The sequence below is a fragment of the Micropterus salmoides genome, unplaced genomic scaffold, assembly GCF_014851395.1.
Source record: "Micropterus salmoides isolate LMB-PRFRI ecotype aquatic unplaced genomic scaffold, ASM1485139v1 Ms_hic_scaffold_1, whole genome shotgun sequence".
Classification (NCBI taxonomy): Eukaryota; Metazoa; Chordata; class Actinopteri; order Centrarchiformes; family Centrarchidae; genus Micropterus; species Micropterus salmoides.
Genome location: NW_024040040.1, coordinates 37,037,443 through 37,064,371, shown reverse-complemented (window position 1 = coordinate 37,064,371; position 26,929 = coordinate 37,037,443). Strand labels below are relative to the sequence as shown.

The 26,929-nt window shown below is 39.0% G+C and overlaps 1 protein-coding gene across 2 annotated transcripts in view; it reads right to left on the bottom strand.

The window, feature by feature from the left end:
* ctnnd2a (catenin (cadherin-associated protein), delta 2a) overlaps positions 1-26,929 on the bottom strand; it is a 308,492-nt gene that overhangs the window by 32,284 nt on the left and 249,279 nt on the right. For both annotated transcript variants that reach the window (XM_038726010.1, XM_038726002.1), the window contains exons 16-19: positions 14,575-14,692; positions 10,293-10,475; positions 6,746-6,919; positions 4,356-4,506 (exon numbers count right to left, since the gene is read on the bottom strand). In XM_038726010.1, the coding sequence (XP_038581938.1) occupies positions 4,356-4,506; positions 6,746-6,919; positions 10,293-10,475; positions 14,575-14,692 (626 nt within the window). The remainder of the gene's footprint in view (positions 1-4,355; positions 4,507-6,745; positions 6,920-10,292; positions 10,476-14,574; positions 14,693-26,929) is intronic.

Genomic DNA, 26,929 nt, shown 5'->3' with positions numbered 1-26,929 from the left:
AAACAGTATCCAGATCTTCTTTACTAAAGCAGGGGTAAACTGTTTTGCATAACGTGCAGTGTTGTGGTTGAAAATAAAAGGAAATCATCTAACTAACACTTTGCCACCGCACAGCATGCGGAGAGTGGAAGGATGAAATCACACTGACACAGGCTGTTGCATCCCGGTCAACTGACCCTTTGCTATTCCACACTCCCTTAGTTACTGTTGCTAAGTCCGACAAACTGTCGGACCTGTCGTACTTTTAACATGGTGCTGCCACAATCTATTACTGTTCTCCCTGGAGAAATATTATCTAATTTATGGAAAAAGTGATCTCAGAAAGAAACAGTTTAGCAGTTGCATTGTGCATTTGAAGGTTGCATTCAGGCTGTCAAACTGACGTGAAAAGAATAATGATAGAAGCTTAAGTCTAACGATCACAGAGTAAAAGTGAACCATTGCATCACCTGACGATTGAAACATAGGACAACGATTAACACTGTTCCTGTAAAGCTGGGTAGATCTCTATTCACTATTACAATCATTAAAAAGCAGAACAATGGGGTTATATAATGTTACACTCCGTAGTAAGTTAGGTAGTAATTGTTAGCTAACTAACATTAGGCTACATTAGGAACAATCCACAGCCTACATTTTTTCTGGATTTGTTTTAGGTGTTGAATAAATCGTACTTCTCCTTTCAACCTCTCTTTGAAGTGATTGTAATTATTACAAGTGCCCCAGGAACAGCGTTTGACCATATATTGGAAAGAAAACAGCAAAAAAAGCTAGAAACCGACTCCTTTTGCATGCGAGTCAATGGAGCGCAGCCATGAAAGTGTCGGACCTCAGTTAGAGAGAGTCAGTCAGTCAGTCAGTCAGTCGGTCAGTTGAAATAATCAAGGTAAGCTGGTTTAAATAAGAAGGGTTAGGGTTAGGCCCCTGAAATCCTGGAGGGACTGTTTATTCATTGAACAGCAATTTTAAAGTTAAAGAGGTCATATTATGGTTTTGGCTTTTTCCCTCTACTTTATAAGTTATATAACTTTTTTGTGCATGTAGGTTTGCAAAGTGAAAAAGCACAAAGTCCAGTCCTAAGGGATTTCCCATCTCCCACAGAAAACACTGCTATGAACTGCCTGAAATTAGCTCATTTGTAGGCCAACCTTCTCTTCCGCTTTGCTGTCATCATGCTCGCCTAGCTGCTAGTCAGACACACCCTCAAAAACACCGGTGGAAAAACATACTGGGCTGTAGCACAGTGACAAGACGTCCTCCTGCTGCCTCTGCTGTCTCTTCCAAACATCAGCTACCCTCCAGGCAGCCACTGGACAAAGTTGTTACTGTGATACAGAGACAGAGCTCAGTTAAAACTTTATGGATGAAAGATACATTTGCTACAAATTAATAACTCACCACTCTGAAACTCTTGCTCCAGACCATGAGGCTAAGCTGGTAAAGGGGATATACAGCTGAACCTAAGCCATGTTTATCGGCTTCTCACAACCCGCCCTACTCTGCTTCTGATTGGCTACTAGTACTTGCCTAGGAACTGCGCATGTGCAACTCTCAACAAAGAATTTATAAAAGTAAGATGACTCACTCTGTAGCTAAAACGAAGCGTTCAACACGTATGAAAAGAGGAGTTGCAGCAATATGCAATGTGACAGTAATATGGTGTTTTTTGAAAATGAAACCATGTAAACCTGCTCTGATACAACCCCTAAATAAGATTTTGAACCATAAAATTCGCATAATATGTCCTCTTTAAAGAAAATCACATTTAACTTTGCAGTTTTCCCTCCAAATTCCCACAATTTCATCACAAAAAGTCCCAAAACATCGTAACTATTTAAAAAAAAAAGCTGCTGCAAAATTAGGCATTTTAGGCCGCAGCAATCACTAAAAAGGCTCACGAAATCCTGGAGGGACTGATTAAAGTAGATTTGGAAGGCAATCACACTTATAATTAGTTGGACAGTTTTTGAAGGGTAGAGTTTACCCACATTTTTACACTGACATACATTTTAAATACACAAAACCTCATAGTCTCAATTATGATATATCGTATAAGGTTTTTGCTGTTTTTACACTTACTCTCGTCTGGTATCACTGATATTATTGGAAAACTGAAAGGGGATAGGGATGACATGCAATTCTTAAAGGAAAAACAATTATTATTGTACCTGTATGTGAGGACTTCTACGCCACCTAACTTTATATACTACTGGCTTGCCAGTATATTTGCAGGTACATTGAAGAAAGTAAAACAAACAAACAAACATTTGAGAGCAATTAGCTTAACTAACATGTATGTAAATTGACTTCACCCAATACGCCGTAAAATACTAATTTTCAGGTTACATGTATTTAGGATTTCTACTCAAAAATGTTAACATGCTTCAATGTTTAAAAAACATCCAATGTTTTCTCATCCTGTTAATTTTTTCTGCACCTCTTTTCACCCTCTGTTTGAAAATTCAGTTTAAGCTTCTTTAAAGAGGTGGTATTATGCTCATTTTTCCAGGTTCAAAATATTATTTAGGGGTTATACCAGAACAAGTTTACACGGTTTAATTTTCAAAAAACACCATATTTTTTTTCATACTGCACATTGCTCCAGCTCCTCTTTTCACCCTATGTGTTGAAGGCTTCATTTTAGCTATGGAGTGATACATCATGTCTCTAAATGATCTTTGTTGGGAGTTGCACATGCGCAGTTCCTAGTTAAGGGCTACTAGCCAATCAGAAGCAGAGATGGGCAGGTCAGTGAAAGGCCGGTAATAGCCAATCAGATGCAGAGAAAGGCGGGTCAGCGAAAAGACAGTAAACAGCTTTGATTCAGCTGTAGGCTACATGTTGCCGACCAGCTTAGCAACATGGACTGGTGCAAGAGTTTCAGAGTGGTGAGTTAATAATCTGCAACAAAAGTATCTTTCATCCATAAAGTTTTAACTGAGCTCTGTCTCTACATCACAGTAACAACTTTATGTCCATTGACTGCCTGGAGGGTAGCTAATGTTTGGAAGGGAGAGGAGAGGTGTGTGCTGCTGAGTGTTTTCCACCGGTGTTTTTGAGGGCTTGTCAGACTAGTTGCTCGGCGAGCATTATGACACGTATTTTCTTGTGACATCACAAGAAAGGGAAGTAAAGGCTGGACAACAAACAAGCTGTTTTCAGGCAGTTCAGAGCAGTGTTTTCTGTGGGAGATGGGAACTCTCTTTGGGGTGGACTTTGGGCTTTTTCACTTTGCAAACCTAGTACATGCACAAAAAAGATATTTAACTCAATAAAGGAGAGGTAAAAAGCCAAAAAGCATAATACCACCTCTTTAAGGCCTCCCAACTGAATGATCAATTGCTTCTGATTGGCCAACTTCCCCAAGCACAGAAGAGGGGGTGAGGCAGAGAATCAAGGCCTAGGCCTCACAGATTACTGTACAAAAACACAACTCTGTTCACTAGTTTTACTAAAACTGGATCAGATTTGATGGAGAAAATATTGTCTAGTTTTCCTTCTGATATACTCTGGCTGCTCTTCCTCCACTGTTGGTGATTTACAGAGTTTGTATGTTACTGGTTACTTTAGCAGTTAAATAACTTACTGCTAATAGCAGCTGCTGCTAGCTACTCAACCTCAGATTGAGGCTGACGGTATGTTCCACATACTAAACTCTTTTTATTTAACTATGACGAAGGTAAATACAGTTTTACATTCTATGACACCTTTAAAATAGTAAAAGAAAACTAAATTGCAATGGACTTCACAACCACCATAGTGATAAATGACCAGTTGTAGTGCACTATAATTATAAATCACATGAACATATGTAAAGCCTCTTAAAATTTCAGCTCATTAGATATACTTCATCCTAGTTTGTCATTACAAATTAATGGTCTTAATCAATAATATACTTTAATGGGTCAAAATCACAGCCCAAAGTTCTCTGGCTAGCATTGTGGAAAAGGTCAGCCATCATACTATGTCACTGCTAAAAAGCAAGGGTGACTACAGGCTGGCATTAGTGTTAAATTACTTCTAATTGGTGCAATTGGCTACAGGCTCTTTACCCTTGTGTTACATCACTTGAACACAAGCTCTTGACTTGCATACTCTAAATGAAAACAATGTGACAGGAACACACCACAGTAGAATGGCTCCGAGAGAATGCAATTAGAGATGAAAATGGGCTTCAGGTTGCTCTTCACAAACAACAGAGACTGCAACTGAGCATAACAGTGCAGGTGTCCAAATTCATGTGGCTTGATAGAGATAAAAAATGCCTGTGATCCATGCAATGATTCCGTCTAACAGGTGCGGTGATGTTTCACCAACAAATATCATCTTTTGGGAAAGTTTTTATCAGTACTCACCAATGAGCTCCTTGTTCCTGATGTCGAGGGCCATATTTCTGAGAGCGGTGGCCACAGCACACACCACCTTGTCGTTGTCTATCCTCAGTAACTCAACCAGGATGGGAAGACCTTTCTCCTTACGCACAGCAGCCCGGATATACACTGACCACTGACAGGGAAAAAGCAGGGGGAAGATAGTAAACAGCAAAAACTAGCCACAGTGGGGGTTTTTGCAGTTAAGGTGAAATAATATTAAAAAACAACCCCATGGTCCATTTGTGGTGGCAAAGCTTTTCATAACAGGAACATTGACGGAGATTTGTGACAGTTGCTGCAAATTGTTAAAATCCCAAATCTTGAATGAGATTATGAGGATGCAGGGCATCCACTTGGGAGAGCACTTACAATTGTGTTCATGCAGCATGGCAAAATTTCCAGTACTATCTTTCTTACTCACTAGTGGCACTATACTTTTTGAGGTGTTTGATTCACCTTACTATGAACACACTGTGGTCATACCTGTGCATTGTGTGATTGGTTATTTTCCATCCATGCATGTTTGTCACTATGGTGACCATTTTAATTCTTTAATTTTTTTTTTACCAGAGATAAAACTATAAATAAAGTGGTTAAGGTAGGAAAAAGGGAAAAAAGACAGCATAAGCACAATGGGCGAGGTCGAGTGGGAGATGTTATGGGGGGCAATATGAGAGAGGCTGAGGCATTATACTGACTCACAAGTGATGTACTGTAAGAGAGAGAAATATATGATCCAGAGAGAAGAGTTTTGAGCTTGGAGACCACTCCAATCTCCCTCAATAACTATCAAGGTGTGCTTAAATAGACCACTCGACCCTAAACGGCTCAAGTGGTGCTGCCTTTTGGGTCAACAGTAGAAGACTTAGGATGAACTACTGATCACCACCCAAGAATAGATATCAGTAAGTGAGGTGTGATGCTAAATGTTTCTATCAAAAGAATCATTTACCTTTTCCAGGACTTTTCATAGAGAGCAAAATGAACAAACTATGGTTCTGATAATAATTTTAGGAAATAAGTCACCCTTGGAGGGAAATTATCATATTTCTTAACAAGGAATGAACAGACCGTAGACTGTGCAAGCAGTACACCAACACAGCTTCTTCAGAAACTGTTAGCAGAGGGAGCATGTTTAGAGGAGACACAACAAAGCGTGCACACACATGCAGTAAGGACCCAAAATAGAAAATGTGATTTCCTGAAGACCACATGCCCCTGTCATTTCCTCCCTTGTCTTTCTATAGCCTCCTCCTCCATCTCCCTCTTGCTCTGTTTCTCTGTCCACTCCACTTCCAATGAAAATACTCACAAAACCAAAATCAGAAACACACACCTCTCATACACATTTAGAGGACCATAGAGACATCCCTCTCAACCACAGTGTGATTCTCTGTCTGTCACTCCTTCGTAAGTTCATGTTTTCACAGCAAAAGCAACATGAGCTTTTTACTGAGCATTTTCTGACCACATAAAACATTTCCCTCAACATTCCCTCATAGCCTGTTTACAACCAACATGTCTGATGCTGTTTATTGATTCCAAGGTCTTTCCAAGGTTATGCCCTCTCACTTTCTGCCTTTCACCCCTATATACACCTCCCTCAAGGCTAAAGCTGCCCTCACCAATACTCTCCATAATGACTGCATGACTCATACATTATTACCATCAAGCTGCTTCCATCAGCCAGCTGCTCTGGCTCTACTCCCTGGTGTGTTCCGGCTTGGAGCCTTTACATTATTACAGTTATTGCATTGCTACCGAACAATATTATATACTATAGAACATGGGATTGTGCTGAAAATATTTCAAAGTCAGCAGGATGGTGTAACAAGCAAATAGAACATTATTTCAACGGATTGTGCATTTTGTTGTTTATCTTCTGGGTTGAGGTATTTACTACAACCAAATCAGCTTCTAAATTTTAATAAAAACTGAACTGAACTTTAATCAGATGATCAGAAAAAGAATTGTTTGCACACGCCCAACACACATTAGTGTCCTTACTAATTTTAACCCCTTTTTGATATTTAAACGTATTTTCTTGCCAATACAATACATTTATCACTCAGCAAGGACATTCTGATTCTGATTTACATTTGCCCATCATGTAAAATTACCATCCCTATCTGAGAATCTATAATTTTCCATACACAGAAGCCAAACCAGAGCAATTTTCTTTTGTGTGAATGGATGGTCCCACTGATGGTACAGAGGAAGAATACTTCTCATGTGTTGCCTGGATCTGGTATACAGTGTACATACATGATTGTACTCCTGGGCTCCTACCATATCTATATGTGACAAAGAAGCTTCAAGTGAAGTAACAAAAAGGCAAACGGTTTGGGAAACATTTTAAAACTAGCTGTTACCTTCCAGCTGCCTGCGGCCAGGTTCTGCAGAGCTCCGGCTGCTCCCTCCAGGGTGTCTGGATTGGAGCATTCAGACAGCAGAGTGAGGTAGGGCTTGACGATGGTGGGGTGCCACAACATCTGAACTCCTTTGGGGGGCTCTGCCGTGTCTGGGAAAGGGCCCACGCCATCCCACTGTGAAAGAGGAGACAGATTTTAATGTTCATTTTTATTCATGAAGAGATAGCGGAGTGAAAACTGTAAACGGTTTGCCAGTGTTGAAATGCTTTTTTTTTGTTTCACACCACTTTGTACTTTGCTTAACAGCATGCTGAGAAGCAGTGTTTCGCTGTGACACCTAGTGCGTTTCAACTCTGACTACACCCAGGAGAAGTGTCACAGCGTCCTGGAGTCCACCTGTAGATCACTGCAGCAAGGTAAGAATTGAAACCACTGGAGGTCAGCTAAAACAAGACTTTCAGGGTGTGTTACACTGAACACACGTAAACAGCGATTAAAAAAAAGAAGAACCAGAGAACACTGTCCATTCACTATTCCAACTTGCTTTTGGGAACTGATCATCATACCTGCAATATTCATGAAAGAAAGATATCTGTGGATGAGTATACTTTATATTCTCATGCGTTGTGTTATGTCAGAATGACTGCATGCATGTCTGAAAGCAAACTACATATCCAACCAGTACAGTCTGACCTATAAAAAAGTCAGAGACACTGACTAAATCACACCCGGTCAACCTGCTCTGTAGGAGAGAATGGTGATGGAAGGGAGATGTGGGAGAGGGCAAAAGACAGAAAGAAAAGAAATGTGTGTGAAAAGAGCGACTATGAGAGAATGTTTCACTCCTGCATTTGCTTTGACAGATAAAGCTCCACACCTCTCTTCCCCTTTACCTCCGCCCTCCTCTCCCCCACTACAATGGAGTCCCTTGATGTTTGAACCTCTTTGTTGAGTGGCATGCCCACACCTCTGTCACGTAGGCAGTACTATCTCTATTTCTCTCTCTTCTTTCTATTTCTTTCTTCTATTTTGTCTCCAGCTTGTCATTTATAGCTCCTCTTCTGTTGAATATTTCTCTCTATCTCTCTATTCCTTCTTGCTTGCCTCCCTCTTTCCCTGCTTTCTTAATCTATTTCCATCCTTCTCTCTCTTCATTTCTCAGTTTTTCCTCTCCCCATCGACCTCCTCGGTTTCGCTCTACTGCTTCCCGTCCTCCTCTTGTCTCAAGGTAAACTAGGCTAGTATGTGTCTTGAGAGAGGTTCTGTTGAGAGTGTGTGTGTGTTTGTGAGAGCATGTTTTTTTACAATCTAAGTGTGTAGATGCACTACAACAAGAGGCATCAACTCTTTCACAGTAGAGTACTTTTTGTGTCCTGGAGACATTCTACATACTAAATAATAATGTATACTGTTAATTTATGTATCTAAAATTCTCTTAAGACTAAGTATATTTAACATTTTCAAATGTATTTGCTTCAGTACAACAAACTGTTTCATAGGCAGCTTTCAAATTATATTTCTTAAAAGATGAATTCCACACTGTGTTTTTAACTAATATCATTTTTATATCCTGCTTTGTTAGGAATTGTAAAACTCTAAAGCTGCCAAATTTACTGTCACTCAAGCACTACATTGTCTGCTATGGGGAAATTGATCATGTTGTTAAGTAGCAGCTGTCCTGTTTGACAATGCCAGTAAAGTAAATAATACATTCACATTCAGGTTATCTGGTCAGACAGCTGGATACCAACAGTGGTATCCATTTATCCAAATATCAAGTGAGAACACTGAATGCTTTGCCATTTTTGCTGTAGTTCTGTGGAAACAATGTGAAATATTAAAGATTCCAGCTTTGAAAAACACTGTAATTTCAATAAGATTTCACTTGTGTTATATTCAAGAGACAGCTGGATATCTTGAAACAAAGAACTCTGTACAAAAAAACCTTTGTGTGTGAGTGTGTGTGTGTTCCAGTAGTCCATTAGGAGTGTTTAGGTCCAGTTCAGGCTCCCGTGCTGCTCTGTGGCCTTTCTGTCTGAACCTCTAATAAATGATTAAGGAGACTACATTATAGTCTAACTCCCTGTGTCTCTCCCTCTTGGCTTGTTTCTGCCCTTCATCACTCTGACCCTATCTCTCTCTTTCTGTCTCTCTTTGCCTGTCTGTGTCTTGCTAACTACTACCCATCACGCTCATACTAGTGTAAAACTCTGGGTTCCTCCTACTTCATCCTGTCTGCATCCAGCTCTGCCTGACTTACTGTCTATCCCTCTATGTGTACAGAAGAAATGAACATGTATACAGTAAATGCAAACACACGCATACACTGGAGTTCTGCTACCCAACCTGAGGTATAGGCTACTTTGTTGGGATGGGTTATTTTTAAATGTAATTTATTAAGAACTTCTTTCTTTCTTTCTGTCTCTTCTCTATCTTTGTGTGCAAAAGAGCTCTTTGTCCATGTGTGTGGATACACAATGTCCATTGGGAAGAGGGTAAGAGACACAGTGCAGTATATGTGTTGCATTAGCTTGGACAGCCAAAGGTCAATAATACATGAAACAATGCAAAAGTATACCTCTAGATATCTGGTTTGGTTTGGGTCTCAAATACCATTCTGGTTTAGTAAGTTTGGGTCTCGAGGACCCAAGTATAGTTTGTGTCTCGGGTTTGGGCCCATGGACAATTCTAACATACATGCTCACAACCTAGTCGAAAAATTCTGTAGTTCTTTTGATTTCATGAACACATGAGGTCTAATTCATGGAGCGTCCACCTCTAAATTAACAGCCTGAAAAAAAGCATAAAAGAAGTATGGCAGGGAAGTCCTCATGACAGCAGAGAAGAGACCGTAAAAACAACAACAACTGAGAATGAGTTTAAAAAGTTTCAAATATATAAAATGTGATTAAAAAAGGCAAAAAAAGTGGCTTATGCGCAAATACATTATAAAAGAAGCCAATGCTTTTCAACTCAGCTTCCAGAATGTTCTATGATTTTCATCCTTGTTTTCCATTATTTACCACACATGTCCCTGTTGAAGGCACAGCTGCCTCAACCACTCACACTGTGTTCCTGCTTCATTATGAAAGGCTGTCTTTTTCTTTTTGCAACTGTGTATATACTCAGATTGGGGACAAATGAAAGTAAAAACCTGAATAAATAAGTGGAAAAGTATAATGAATACAGAGGCTTCCATGCAAGGCACATGGAGTCACTGTCATATTTTGAGGTTTTTAAAAAATGATGTGAATAATATGCTATGGCCTTTGCAGTCACACAATCATATCAATCAAATCGACTGCGATGTTAGACAGCGCTCTCCGCCACCATCATTAAAACACCAAATGAACGAATATCTGCTGGAGGAGGGTGGTCATTCCTCCAACACTGATGCAATTCTAGTGGCTCAACAAAGACACTTTGTGTTGTCTTTCTTAAGCTTCAACGAAATGAATGCAGGCACACATTTCTTTTCCACTGTGTCCATTCCATCCATCTATATCTCCATTATCTCCTAGGTGTCATCATCTCCTATTGCCCTTACCTGGTCAGCTCCCTTCTTTTTCTTCTTCTTCTTGCCCCAGCAGCCAGAACTCTCTCCATCGCGGCCATTGGCATCACAAAGCAAGCCATCAAGCTCCTCCAACCCCCCCTGCTGGCCGTGGGACGTCTCAGCAGCCAAGCGATACGACAGGTTCCTCAGGATGCAAACACAGTTCTCTACAGTCTGGAGATAAAGAGAGTCGGGAGAGATAACAGATGCAGTGAGGTAGGAGGAAGAGAGGTTGGGACGAAGGAAGAGGAGATGAAAAAAAGAAAGATAAATAAATAAATAAAGTGAGAAAGTTGAGGTGAGAGCTTTGTGTTTGATGCCATTTAATGAAACATCTCGCTTGAAAATACAGAGCAAACTCAAAGTCAAAGCTTGCTAATAAACGCCCACTCTCACACTCTGTACACTAGCGGCCTTCCACCCCCACCCACGAGACAAACAGACGGATAGAGTGAGAGACAGAGGGGGAGAAAGGAAAAAAGACAGATAATCTCATAGGTAATATGCTTCTATATTCTGTTAGCTCTGACTTTGAAATGAGATCAGAAGACACTCAGGTAAATGAGGAAAAATGACAAGCCCAATATATTGTATCACACCCCATTAAACACCAAGTTTAGAGGCAAACCCACCAGCAGACGACCGTGTGAGTGTGTGTGTGCGTCAGAATGAGAGCAAACTAATTCTTACAGTGTATGTTGTACTTTCACGGAGTGCGTGTGTATGTGTGTGTTTAGTATCACTGAGATGGGGGAGTCATGGAGCCAACAGAGTGGAAATTAACAAAGACAAATCATCACTCTTCTCTCTGTCTGACCGTTGGTATACACAAAAACAACTAAGGAGTGTAATTGAACAGCCTCAAGCAATGCAACAAACAAAACAACGTCTCACTCCAGCAAGCTGCAGTCACGTTTGAAATTCTATTAACATGCTATTGTAGAACGATCTTGGAGAAGTTACATTTTATTTACAATTTATTTTGACATTTCATATTTCAATATGTTATTTCACATTTATCTGTTGTATGTTTTCTCTTTCTATCCCCTAAACCATGCAGCTGTGTAGCTGAGATAAAAAGATTACGCGGGACTTCTCATCTCCACGGGAAGGCCAGAGGTTGGCATACTGATCTAGTTTGTCATTTAAATACTTTACCAAACAGCAGCCCTACAACAGCAATTCCACATTTAAAAACTATTTCTGCAAAACAAACTAATACAAGAACACAGACATTTCTGTTGTTGGAAGGTTTTGTTTGTATGGCCTTGTGTTTCTTCCCAAACTGCTTTTAGAATCTGCCTGTCTATAACACTCTTCTGGGACACTATACTACGTACATTAATGGACCAGCAGTAAACTTCTCCATGCTGTAACAACCACATTTAATGCAAGCTGTTAAATATCAACATCATATAATCTATGAAATGTCAGCATTATACTGGTTGTGTATGTAGAATGATGTGCTTTAGTCAGTTAGGCCTTGCACCATCATTTTACATTACTATACCAGTTAAGTTTTAAATTGGTTCTTAGCTGTGTGACAGCACATACTGTGCAACCTATTTAAATGTCTCAAAAACTTCCTCACATCTGTGCAGTTCCTCACAGCATAATAGCAGTAATCTGTAGATTGTAAGTAATGGGACATACAATCGACTTTAAAATCATAATTGTCACATTACATATAGTGAATATTCCTGTGATCTTGTGCATTTCTGTCTGGATTTGCGAACATGAAAGGCAAAGAAGAGAGAGCTGAGACCGTCTTGATGATCAAAAAACGCAAAGCCTGATGAGCCCTGGGTGTGTTAGTGAGGAGGACTTTTTTTGTGAGAGCATTAATAGAGTCAGAACTGATTAAACAAGTATAACGGCACATGAACTGGTAGATAATCAGTTATAAGTAGGGATGGGTATCGCTACTCGATAACTTTATGGTATTGACCGAAACAGCCCAATATCGAAACGTCTCCAGTCAAACCAGTACTTAATTTGATAATTTTTGTAATAACAGCCTGCGGCAAAAAATGATTATTTGTATGGTTTTGTTTGCAGACAAACATGCAAGTAAAACACCGAAAGAAAGAGAAGAGCAGGGCTCTTTTTTTCCTTATGTGCCTGCACCATAAACTGTATAAAAAAAGCCTTCACCCACTTTTAAGTCTATGCATCTTGTCACTGTTGCAATTTTATCACCACAAGCTTGGCTTTCCGTTGGTTTCATCTACTGGTCTCATTTAACACTACTCTATACATTTTTATTTGCTATTCACATCACCGATCGATCAATGCGTTCCATCATATCAATTAAACCCTTTTGTGGCACAGCAGCAATCAGCTGACTTTACTCACTGTAGCTGTGACAGATATCAGATGTAGTGATTAGCTGGACGTGCAGCCTCTCTTTTCCTCTGTTTGTTTCTTTAGACTCTTTAATGTAGTTTAGTGACTTGTTTAGCTGACTCCTTACTTGTTTTTTACTTCTTGCTGGCGTCTTCTTCAGAGGAGGTTTGCGACTCACCAATAAAGGAAAAAACACTTGTCGAGCACTTTCAATTCAGTTTATTGATCAGAGTTTAACAAAATGATTCTCCGTTGTTTAGTTTCAACAAATGTAAGACAAATTTAACTTAAATTCCTTTTCCACAACTAATGTGGTCACCAAACTGTTTCACTCCTCTCTCACTCAAATACAAAAAAACTCCCAAGCTTTCGTCCTTCCTCTGAGGATGACCTAAATAGGATGAGAAGCGATCTCATACAATTTCCCAAAATGTTATATAGCAGTTATTTGAAAAAAGAAATAGATCTCCTTGCTTGTCCGTAACAACAATAAAATAATTTTAGGCTACCAATCAACCACTATGGCTTCACTAGGTGGCATTTCATGCATGGTATCAGTATCACTTTAAGGGTTTTGGTACTGGTATCGTAAAATTTTAAACCATACCCAACCCTAGTTATAATGTTACCTGGACAACCTTAGCTTGTGTCTCAATATTTTCTGCTTTCTATTTTAGGAGGCAGATGTGACATTAATTTTATGTTCAAACAGCTGAAGATACCACGTGCATCTTACACGTTGCTCTAACACTTACCTTAGATGGGTAAAAAGTTAAAATTAGAGGGTTTATTAATTTTATGTCTACACATGTCATCTATATGGTCTGGTCCATGTGGCTTTATCTATATAGGCCAAATGATCTTAAATTGAGAATAGCTGAACATAAAGCAGCTATAAGAAATTAAAACATGGATTACATAATTGCAGGGCACTACAAGGAAAGAAACCACCGTTCCGCTGCCTCCCTTTAATTCATAAAGATCGAGAGAGTCACTTCTAACCCTATGGGTAATGTATTATGCATTTTATATGGTAGCATCTTTCTTAAATTATATATATATATATATATATATATATATAGGATTAATTTTATGCTGTTGACACCTTATAGTATTTAAGTATTTAAATGACAAACTACATCAGTTTGCCAACTAAACAGGCAGATGAATGGACCATGTGAGGAGGACGTAGTTGCATTTGGCTAATGTGCATCACTATTTCAACAGTGACCACTTGCTGGTTCACCTGCCAATCAGTCTTTGTTACTGTGGTGACAGCAGTACTCCTCTGGTGACTGCAGTCAGACGGTGAAGAGGGGCTTGCGGTTAAACAGTGATTAAGGATAGTCATTTAGAGAGGCTGGGAGACATGACCTTGATAGGCCAGCCATCCACAACGCTGTTTATGTAGTATTGACTGGTTCCCACATACTGTGTCATGAACACACATATACACTCATGAACATGTCCTCACACAGAAAAACATAAAGTGAACATAAACCCACTCGACTTTGACTACTGGCAGAGCTAAATTGGCAACAAGAAGTGCTGCAACACTTTAAATTTGAGAGCTTTAATTTGCCCTACATAAGACACATTGATGAACTGCACGCTCCTTGAAAAGTTAAATTCTTGTTCCTAGTGGCTGAAATTAGGTTTTTTTCATTTCTCACCTCCTATGCAATGAGACGATTTCACCAGTTTGTGTGTACAAGAGAGGGAATGAGACACTTTCTCATTTGCAGCCCAACTTCATGATTTAAATGTTTGAAAATACACATTTTGTATGATAATCCTGCCTAGTGTGGTTTTAATGCAACAGATGGAGATGGAAAGACAAATAAGAGCATGAATGAATTCATGCAGGCACAGTCATTCACATTACATAAACAGAAGCTACAATGTTCAGTCACACACGCACACACACCTTGCTGTCGATCTCGCTGCTGCCCAGAGAGGTCTGGATGACATAGAGCAGAGCATCTGTCAGGCCGTCACACTCCCTCATCCTTCGTCTCGCCTCCTCACCTGCAGAGCTCACATTCCTGCAACACACACACACACGCACACACACACACAAAGAAACAATGGTCAGAGTATGTGTGTATGTGTCAGTGTGTTTGCCAAATAGAAAGAGAAAAAACAAATTGCTAAAGAGAGTTTGTGAGGGGGGGGAGATGAAACAGGAAGAGAGATGAAAGAAAAAAGAAAGCAGGTAAAGAGAGGTGTAAAAAGACAGAGAGAGGCAGAGAGAGAGAGAGTGAAAGAGAGAGAGAGTGAGAGACAGATACCGGGGAACCTGGCAGCTCTCCCTAAACTAAACAATTGAAAAGGGAACATTAAAATTCTGGATACATCTCAATCTATGCCCCGAAGGCTTGCTTCAATTTAAAGCACTTGACTTGAGTCCAAAAAAAAGAAAAGGAAAAAAAACAGCTTTAGTCAGACAGTTAGTGCCTGAACTTCACAGCCAACACTCACACCAACGCTGCTTTGATAATTTGACAATATTGTTCCATTTATTATTAGCGGCTCTGCCAATGTGATGCACAGAAATGATGAATAGAATTGTAATTGAACTGGAGATACAGGTGGGTGGTGTTGGGTTGGATTTGTTTGGGTTTCAACATGGAGCTGTCTGTGATACAGATACACTCACTACTAGACATTGACTCATTTGCCTGTGCCAAGAGAATAAATATAAAACTGAGGTGTGTAGCATGAGCTTATTGGAGCTCAGTCCATACTAAGCACTGCACATGACAAAAAGCACACAAGCAACAACTAACATTTTTACTCTAATGTATTGGTAAATAAAGATATGAACACACATAATGAATTAGTATATACAGTATAATGCACCCAGAATGCTTTACAACTCTGTCTATAAGAAAACTTTAATAATGCATTATATTAACACAACACACAACACAAGAATAAATAGATAAAGCTGAATGTGTATTTACGTAAATTTATTAGCATATAAACTGGATATAATTAGTATGGTCAGTGTGTTATCACAGTGTTCCTACTCATGAAATACTACAAAAAATTTAGAAATAGGTAATTCAATCAAAGAAAGAGAAGAAGAGAACATTTTATGATATTATGACAAAATTAAAGGCAAGTTTGTACTTAAAACACAGGCAACTTCACACACAGTTTTTCTTAGAAGTTCCCCCAAAAAAATTCCCTCAGTCAATCTGTCACTGAAAAATAGTATTCACTGAAATATAGCTTTAGTGAGTCTGTGTGTATCACTGTGTGTATCACTGCTGTAGACAGCCTTTAGGGAAATCAATGTTACAGCCATAGAGCCATAACAAGCATAGTGTAGTATGTGTCTGTCTGTATATGTGTAAATGCGCAAGAGACCTATGTATACACACAGTCTTAAAAACTCATTGTCACAACCACTCAATGCATTTCCTCCGCATAGTCCCAATCTGCAAAATCAATTCTTGTCAATTCAGTTCATAGTGGCAATGGAAAGAGACAGTGATGTCTTGTTTTATTTCACATTATTGTCACTATTAGTGTCGTGATAGTTCGGAATACATTGCTCAGGGGAGGCAGGTACACTTAAGTGAATGAGTGCATAGCGGTTTGAGGTTATTTACAGCAGTACATAACTGTAGCCATATTGGAAGGCTACAGTTGTTGTCGAGCATGACCATGGACAGCTAATTTTATTACTACTTTGCTGTCTCAGTTGACATTTCTTTGCTGCTTTTGCTTGAGTGATAAAATCTGATGTTGTGTTTAGATGTTGTACTTGTTAGATTTATAAACACTTTACCCATTAGTTTTAAGCATAACTCAAGTCTTCAAAAAGGGACCAGGGAGTAAGACTATGCAACACAGTAGGCAAAATTTGCTAATATGTCACTGTAATCATACCATGTCATTATGGCTTCTAGCTACAATAAAATGTGAATGTACAGCCAAAGCTTTTTTGTTTTCTTCATCTCTATATTTATTGGTTGCCTGTTACACACTGAACTTTTGTTTGAGAACAACATTGCAATGAACCCTCCATCATGCTGTCTTGCCAATAACAGGATATCGGCGCAGACAACGGGCAAAACAGAGAGCAAGAAATTAGAAGAATTAACTAACCAACTACTGGAGTTTAATAACTTGAGTTTAAACATCTTTCTTTAAAGGTGAAATATCAAAAAAACAAAGAAAAACTGATGAGGCAGACAATAGAGGTGTGAACGAGGCGACAATGTAATGGTATGAATGAATAAGTTCATCCATCACATTGGCATAATAAAGAGATCACAGCTGTTTCACAAGTCTATGAGATGAGGTCAATCATTTATTGTACTGATGAGAAAGAGAGAGAGAGGGGAAGACACTCAATTAAAACTTCACGTTCACGGCTTCCCGATTCCAAGAGAAGGTCAAGTCATTTTCACCCGCTTTGAATGCTAATGGGCAAACAAGCACACGATGGAAAAAATCTCTTAGCGGAGACACAATTCTCTGTCGAGTCGATATAAAACAACAGAACAGTGAAAACACTTCACCTTGACTAATGTTTAAGCACCAAAGACAGGAGGTGGGTGGGTGAGAAAGAGAGAGGGTGGATTATTTATTGCTTTAATGCTCAGCCTTGAATATGCTGACTTTTACTGAGATTTCCATCAAGTTTTTTATCCAATGCCTTATCATAGGTGGAGGCAAAGGCACCTGGATGTGCAACCTAAATGTTTAAATGAAAGAACTTGGACAAAATGGGGATTTTTTCATGCATGGATGTGGTTGGTTGCTTCCCTTGTATATAGATTGGACAAAAATTTAAAGTTCTCAACTATAAATGGGGGGAAAGAACTGAGGCTGAGGCTTACTGATGGATTTGACAAGCTCCTGTTTCTCTATTGTAAATCTTTTCACCTGTCAAGTATCACACAAAAAGAGCCTTAACTAAAGCATGCATTACTGTTTTGCTTGTGGATAAAGACTGTGGGGCAGTTTGAGGCAATTCAAATGTTTCTTTAATGTTTTACACAGCCAGACCATGTTCATTTTGTTGACCGAGTTCAGTTCTAACTTATAAACGTTAGAAAGACAGTCTAATAGCTTGTTAGTATCACACAGTGATTTACTGACATGCAATGCAAATTCCTAGAAATGAAAATGATTCTGATGTTTGTCGATTTCATGTCCACAACTACTCTAGCTGCCTGTTATGTACTGTTTAATAGCTTGTGTCCGTCTGGACACACCTCCCTGGAAAGGCCTGAACACAGCTGCCACATAAAGTGGAGATGAACATCACCATGTGTGTGTGTTTGTGAGCATATGTAAGAAAGAATGAGAATGTTTCTGTGTGTGATTGCTGCCTGTGCACAAGTGCTTGTTAGTCTAGTGGTTCTGTAATGAAGCATGTAATACTGCGCCATTCTGCAACACGCCTTTACTTCTGTGCTAGTTACTGACTAACACAGTGAGCCCAGGATTTCTTATGCAGAAAATAGCCTGCTAACTTTTTTGTCTGGGTGTAGTGTGCCCTCAGGCATTCTCACATCCTGCTGTGTTGCGTTACACAATATTTAGATAAGTCTAGCTTGTTTGTTTGAGTCAGCTTTCTCACTAACATGAGGGATTCATGGACCCTGTCATCTTAATCTGTGCATGTGGTTATTGCTCAGAGAGAGCGAGAGGAGATCAGATATTTCATAGGAAGATGAAGGATGAGTATGGAAGATTACATTTTAAACAGTGTGTGTGTGCATTAAAGGTCCCATATTATGCACATTTCACACTTTTATTTTTGCTGTCTACTAGAAAATGTTTTACATGCTTTAACGTTCAAAAAACACATTATTTTTCTCATAATGTCCATTGCTCCAGCACCTCAATTCACCCTCTGTCTGAACACAAATTTCTAGCTCCTGGCTTTTTAAGCCCTCCCTCCCTATAAGCCCACTTTCTGACTGGCCAACTTCTGGAAGCCTGCCGAGGGGCAGCAACTAGTTCAGCATGAACACGAAAGTGTGGAGATAGGTTTGGCTATGCGAGATGAGACAGCAACCAGTGCTTGTATTGATGGCAGATACCCTAGCTTGGAAAATAGCAATATAGAGAAGTGATGATTTATCAAACCACAAATGATATAAAAATTAGGTTGTCAAAAAAGATAGAGCAGCTACAGTTAGCAGTAGTTAGCTAAGCCAGAGCAGTGTGAGGATATCGGAGGGAAAACCAGAAAATATTTAACATTACTTCTTAACTGAGAAAAGCACTTTCTGCGAGACATACTTAACAACCACCAGCTCCAGATCAGCGACAGACTGAATATTTGGTGTTATTAAAAGTTAAAACAACAACAAAAAAGGTTGGATGGGGGGTCTGTGTGGGCCATAATGGGGGCATGGCTGAGGGTGGTGACTGTATACTTGTAACATCAGGAAGTTTTGAAGGCTCGTTTAAAGGGGACTTATTATACTTATTTCCAGCTCTATCTTTTTATTCTGGTATTCCACTAGAGCAGTTTCGCATGATTCAGTTAAAAAAAAATCCTTATTTATCTTATAATGGTCCATTATGCAGCCCCTCAATTCATCCTCTGTCTGAAACAAGTTGTTTTAGCTCCTGTCTCTTTCAGACCCCCTTCCCTAAAAGCCCACTTTATTTTGATTAGCCAACTTCCAAGAAACTTACCGAGGGGCTTTTGAGCTGCTGTAACCATAGAACAATGACATTACCCATTGGTTTGTGGACTACTGTTGTAAAGCATTGAGTGTGCCGTTTTAGCCGTCGCCATCTTGTTTTTTGATACCAGAAAGTGACCATTTTTGGACGGGTGGGTGGAGCTAGCTAGCTTAGTTAGTAAGGTGCATTCATTATTCACGTTAACTATGATATTAAGTAGGATTCTAATTTTTGCTAGCATAAAACAGGTTAAAAAAGTAAATTTACAATTGACTCGTTTTATTAATTAACTTTCATGAACTGAAAACACACTATGAAAAGGTCAAAGTTCTCAGATGAAAACACAGACAGCAACCAAAAACAAGTTCATGGCTAGCTAACTGTTCACAGTGCACTGGATAAAACTGATCCTTCTCTAAGCCACGCCCCCCTTAGTTACTGTTGCTAAGTCCGAAGAAGTGTTGGACCTGATGGACTTTTATCACGACGCTGCCACTGTCTATTACTGCACTCCCTGGAGAAATATTGTCTAATTTTTGGAAAAAGCGATCTTAGAAAGAAGACAGTTTTTCAGTTGCAAAAGTGAAAAAAATAAAGATGAAGCTAAAGCCTACCGATCACAGTGTAAAAGTGAACCACCGCCTCATCTCACTATTGAGAAAGAGGACAATGATATTATAGATCAACACTGGTCCTGTAACACTGGTAGGTCTCTAGTCACTATTACAATCATTAAAAAGCAGAACAGTAGGGCTTTATTACGTTACATTCAGTATTAAGTTAGCTAGCGTTAGCTAACTAACATTACATTAGGAACAATCCACAGCCTACATTTTTCGGGATTTGTTTAAGGTTTTGGAAAGGATATAAATCATACTTCTCCTTTCAACCTCTCTGGGTAGTGACTGTAACTATTGCAAGTGCCCCAGAAACAGCATTTGACCATATCTCTAAAAATACGGCAAACAAAAGCTAGAAAAACACTCCTCTGTATTAGTCAATGGAGCACAGCCATGAAAGTGTCAGACCTCAATTAGAGCAAGTCCTATACTGCACTTTGATTGGCCAGCTGCGAATTCAGGGCGTGGCTTAGCGAAGGGTCAATTCGCCTCTATGCTGACTGAAAGGTTGTCGTGGTAGTGATATGTCAATCACAAGGTAACCACACCCTAAAGAATGTCCTGCTTCATCATCTATTTTACTCTAAATGAGACAGTAATTTACAAAATGATCATCAAGTGAGAAGTATGGTGATTTTGTCTTAGACTCCAAAGCAGTCTGATTTCTTTTTGCAACCAGTGAAGTCGCCCCCTGTTGGCCATTAGAAAGAGTGCAGATTTAAGGCCATTCTGCACTGGCTTCACCTTTCAGACTAATAAGCAACTACCATTAGCGGTTACTAGCAAGATGTACAGCTATCTGTAAATCAACAAACGTTCCTTCACATCTGAAAAAGTAAAACTTGAAGAGTAGTCCTGAGTAGAGTAGTCTCACATATTCAGACCTGTCTCCACATTTTGTTTTAATGCTATACCAGTGTTGGAGAAAGCGCTATCAACAGAGGTCGAATTATGAGACAGACTGAGCAGATGGATGGGTGCGTACCTGTACTTGGTGGGCACGCTGTGCCTGGAACAGATTATGACAGTGACATCCCTGCCTAGCTGACGTCACCTTTACGGCAAAGTAAAACAAAACATTGGCAACCTAGTATTAAGTATAGCCTGAAGCCTGAGCTTTTTGGGATCACTTTAACATATGTTTACCTTATGATTTACAAATTTTTTTCAAGTTTACTATGAAGTTCAGACACTGAAACATTTTAGTATTTATATAACACCTAGACCTGCTTTATAATAATAAAGACATGGAAATCTTACTTTCAATATGGGACCTTTAACTCTAAAAACACTGTGTATGTGTGTGTGTGTGTGTGTGTGAATGACGATGTCGGTGAATGTCTTTAAATTTAACTAGTAATCTCTTCTATTTAACGAGTCCATTACAGGCTTACACTTTATCCTATCTGATGTCACTCCTCATTAATTCAGTAGAACTCATTAGCCTGCATCGTTAAATAATTACCTACTGAGCAAAAAGACATAGAACTTGATTAAGCATCCCATTCAGAATTTAACAATTGTTATTTTAGCTGCAGTTAAGTAACAGGGAAGGGCCATCGGTGCCAGTGTTAAATAGCAAGCCAGCTGAGGAGTTCACCTCAGAATATTTTGAAAATACTGTACATTGTGCACTACTCCTAGTAATGGTAACTTTTGCCATTAAATTGTAATATTCAGTCATTTCTTTCTTCCTAAAGCAAAATAAACAACATTAATAAACAACATTTGGCTTATTCTTATGGGAAATTTTGGAAGGAAACATGGAGAGTGTGGTAGTGCATGAGCCCTCTTTCAGGGAAACTAATTAAAAACAAATTAAAATATTTATTGTAGTGCTGCTGGGCCAGCATCATTAAAAGCACAGAAAGAGATGTCTTCTTTTTGGAAGAAATGACAACAAAGAATAAAGAGAATGAAGAAACTGAAAAACACTTTGTCAACTCACAACCCACGCAGCCTTGGTTAACTTATAGAAGCTGTGTAACGTGAGAACTTACTGGAATATTAGGACTAGCGACCATTTTGATTACAAAAAATGACTTGTATTATTAGATATCTTCCATTAAGGGTGCCTCCTTGGACTCAGGGGCTAAGCGATGACCATGAACTGTAACGTCCATGACTGGACTCGTTATGAGGATCTTGTTGCATCTCTCTCTCCCTCATTCCCTGTCTTCTCTCTACAGTCGTTGTTTAATAAAGGCATAAAAAATATCCAGAAAAATAATTAAGAAATTACATATCTTTTAAGCCAATGGACTGAGACAGCCTTCAAAATTGGGGTCATTCACGCATAGTTGGTCATGGAAGCTGCTCAGACCAAATACAAACTGCTTTTTCTGGTTCTATAATGCCTTGCATAAGGGATAGCATGTCACCTACTGCCAGTTTTCATCCATACATTTTATCAGCAAACCTTTAGGCTACAAATCAACTACTGTGATTGACTGATTTAGTCCATTGCACCAAAAGCAAAAATATTATTTGAATATGACATAGCTCTGCTTTGTACAGTATATATAAGTATATATGACTAGTAGTATCCTCTCACAGAAAACATGGTAAACCATATCTATTCAGTTTCCATTCAATTTGAAATTAAAATCGTAATTAAAATCATAATAAAGTGTCTACTATTACAATCACAATTACACTACCAAAAGGAGAATGTTTCACTATAATTACTGGTGTAATGGCAATGCAAAAAGTGTATGGAGTACCAAAGTATTTAGTAGCAGTAAAAACATCCTTAAGGGTATTAAAACTTGATTAACAACACATAAATATTTTCTGAAAAATAGCATTCACACCTAAGTGAGAAAAAGTTCACTAACAAGCTTCATGGTATGTGCAGGAGCTGGCTTGGCAGTCATTAAAACATGGCAAAGTTGAACTTGTTTTCCACCAATTACACTGTTTAAAAGATTCTAGACAGGTTATACATTTTTCATTTGACATTGATTTTACCTTGCAGGGTGCAAGGAATTAGTTGAGAGTCACTGAGCAAATCACACGTTAGTCACTTTTTACAATTTTAGTTGGTTGCTACATGTACAGGAAATATGTGAACATGAGTGAATCTTGGACAGATGGCTCTCTAATGTTGCACAAGGAACAAATGACCACTGAGTGACTCTGTCTCAAACAGCTGGTGTGTGGTAGCTCTGCACAAGTGCCTGAGTGTGCATGTGTTTGTGTGTGTGAGAGGGGGGCACTGGCAAAAGGGGGTCATCACCAGATGGCACACACATGCATACAAACCAATTAATATCAAGGAAATAAATATGGAAACAAACTCATTCGTGACCACACACTCCTTATACTTGATTCATCTAACAACTCATCCTTCTGCTATCCTACATCTGTGGGAAACAAACTGAAAGTTGTTGTGAGTGTGTGATCCTGATAAGTATTGAAACGCGTGCAATGCACGTGCACACACACACACACGCACGCGCGCACACACAGTGTGCACAGCGTCGAGGCAGCACATTTTCTCCGGCTTGGCTATAAACCAACAACCTGCAGGGAAGTAAACAGCCCCTGAAAGGAGGATATGAAAACCCCTCCACAGGAGACATTGTGTCTGGCCTGATCACACTGTGTGTGCATATGTGTGTGTGTGTGCATATCTGTGAATAGGGAGGGGCCTTTAATGCCCACCATCCAATTAGACAACATACGGGTCATCAGCATCATTATCTGCTTGGCTTACATTTATTATATGCACACATGAACACGCAAACATACATGAAAATGCGCACATTCAAACACAAGCACACCGCCATTATCAAAACACATGATGCTTTGACACCAGTTCATTCCCATTATCATATCCATATCCAATTCAGATTAACGTCATTGATTTTCAAGGGGCATAAATGCGTGTTCACATGTGCACACATACTAAGACCTGTACATATATATACCCATAAAAAGTACAAGCTCACATACAGTACATACACTCTCAAATACACATGCATACACAAACAAAGTGTACACAAAAGCATGTACACACTCTCATGCATTACACGCAACCACACAGCAACGGGATAATGAGAGAGGTGAGAGGTCTGAAATTGAGCCGAGGTACAATGGGACCTGAACATTGTGGCCTTGTGTCACTTTAACCCCCCAGAACAGATAGTGAGATAGAAAACAACCCGGGAGAGCAGCAGAAACACCTTCATTACTCTCTGTTTCTCAGCTCCCTTCTTTGAGATCCTGTTAGTCTCTCCTTCTCATTGTTCACCACTTCTACATTCTCTTGGTTCTAATCTTTCTAACTTCTTCTCCTCCACTCTCCTGTCCTCGTTCTCCTTTGCCAGCTTTTACAATTTGATCTGTAACTTCACAGTGTGGAGCAGGACACTGACAGCATCATTTGTCTTTCCCTGCATCCTCAGAGGTACACAGACACACAGACACACACACACACAGACACACACACACACACACACACACACACACACACACACACACACACACACACACACACACACACACACACACACACTTAATTCATGTAAACACTTTAGTGAGTTAGGGAAATAATAAACTTGATGTAAACGTCGAAAGTTTACAGACATCTTTGTAAAAAACACCTTGCTTTGGGATAAACAAACAAATATAAAAAACACAACAAATGTTCTGAATCCTGGCAGCATTTGGTGTGTAGTTTTATCATGCACATGCAACATTTAACACCTTACTTTCAATAATCTCACAATCCTAAATTTAAATAATATGTTTTCCATGTACCCTTACCGGTACCAAGACATACAGATCATAAGATAGATTTTCTTTCAAGAGTTTTTAGATATGCCACCACAGTGCAGTAGAGGTGAATTTAGTTTGAGATCATCAAAAAGAACACTTCACCTCCTCTTTTCCGGTGTCATGATTTAAACACAATTAACACTTTAACAATTAATGCTATTGTCACAATGTGCAAAATGCTTACTCTAGGTATTACTAAATCTACACTTGCATGACTATGTAATAAATAATCTTCTCAAATTCATTTGGCCCTTAATAGCATACACATCCAAAGAAAATTCAAATAATGTGTTTATTTGGAAATTTTACAAATTAAAGGTTTAATGCATTTAATAATTGTTTTCTCTAAATAAAATATGTTTTTGACATTTCAGTGGTAGTAACCTACAGTATTGGACCATTCTCTCAATCTCTGTGTTCCCCCATCCCCATCCACACACAGACGGACAAGAAAAAAAATGCAACCCTAAATTCAAATGCAACAATGCAAAACAGCCTTCCAAACAGAGTTTGGACTCATCCCAGCACAAAGTTTTCCCAATGTATTATTTACTGCAAATGCAAAGCTATTAGTGGACTGAATTAGATTTGTACAGGTGTTTGTGATATTGAGTTATTGTGTATAATCATCTAGTCCTGTTGCAGAGGCCCCCATGGCAGTTCCTGTGCTGGTCCATTAGAATGCTGACAACAAAAGCCGGAGAGGCTTATAAGGAAAAAACTACACTGGATTTTACCTTATGAAATGCTTATTTATGCTACACCATCTCTATCTGCATCCAAGCAATACTCCCAGAACTGCAAGCTGTAATTCAAATTTAGAATATAAATCAAAGTTCTGTACTTCACAATATCGTATTTCCTCTAAGAGTAGTGCAGCAAACATACAGAAATGTACAAGAGCTATGGTGCTATAATGTTTAAGATATTTTTACATCTTGAAAGTAGTAACAATTGATACAAATCAATGAACAGGAGATATACATTTGACTCGTCAGCCAGCGGTCAGAGAAGTCACACTGAAAAGCAATCACAACGAGATGTCTGCCAATATCCAGCCAGTCAATATTAATTTAGGATATTTTGGAAGACAATTGTGCAAGCTAGTATTCATATTTAAAGTGATCACCAACTGAACAATGGCTGGAGCAACTGGAGCCTTTGCTTTGGTATGTTGATGGCATACACACATGCATACGCACACAATGCAGCACCTTGCACACAAAATTATATCAATACATACAAAAACCTGTTTGTAACATCTTCAGAATGGCTTTGAAATGCTTTTGAGAGACATTCAATAGCTGGAGATAACCATTCGACAACAGCTTGTGAGGAGCACTGCAAAGCGAGTGGGGTGAGGTTTAATCCAGAGGCTGCTGGTGGTTGATTGAGCATACAGCTCAAAGAGCCGGCCAAGTGGACATGGAGTTTATTTTTCTCTAAAGCATCTCAGCCCTCTGTGGAGTTGGTGTGAGAGTGTGTGTACATACTGTAGATGAACAAATGTTGTTCATCGGATCAAGGATGAGAGTTCCTTTTCTATGCTAATGGCATACAAGTCAAATGCACACAGTCAAAATTAAAAATCACTACTCTAACAGTGTGTTTGTAGGATTTTTCTCTGTACAAAGGTGGAATTTAAGCATCATTGCTAATTTTAAAGACCAAACCAGTCAAACTACACTGCATATTACAAAATGTAAACTATTAATTTTTCTGTGATCATTTTCAGGAATTAGCAAATGCCCTTCTTGGCTATAAGGTGAACTTGAAAATATATCTACCAATGTAACATTGAATGTATTTTTACACAGTTAAATTGACATGGGAATTTCTCTGTGAATCCTTTAGACAAATGTCTTTCTAAAGGATGGTGCTGAGACTGTTTTGGCAATCTTTTGAGTTAGCAAATAATTAAGGCAGTCTCCTGCTATGCCTAGTCTGCAGCATTGACTTTTTCATCAGTGACATGTCAGCTTAACAGGATGATTTTCTTATCCACTTATCCAACAACATTATGCTGCTTAATTTAAAATAGTTATGTGAAATTGAATTTACTTGTGAGCCGAAAATCTGATGTTCAATCAGGCCCTGAACACATTTTTGGATCAATGTAATAAGTAAAGAGGAAATTCCATATACATGGCTGCTTGGGCAATTTACCTTTATGCTTAGTTCACTGTACAGATGTGAACTGTCACATAAATACATGCT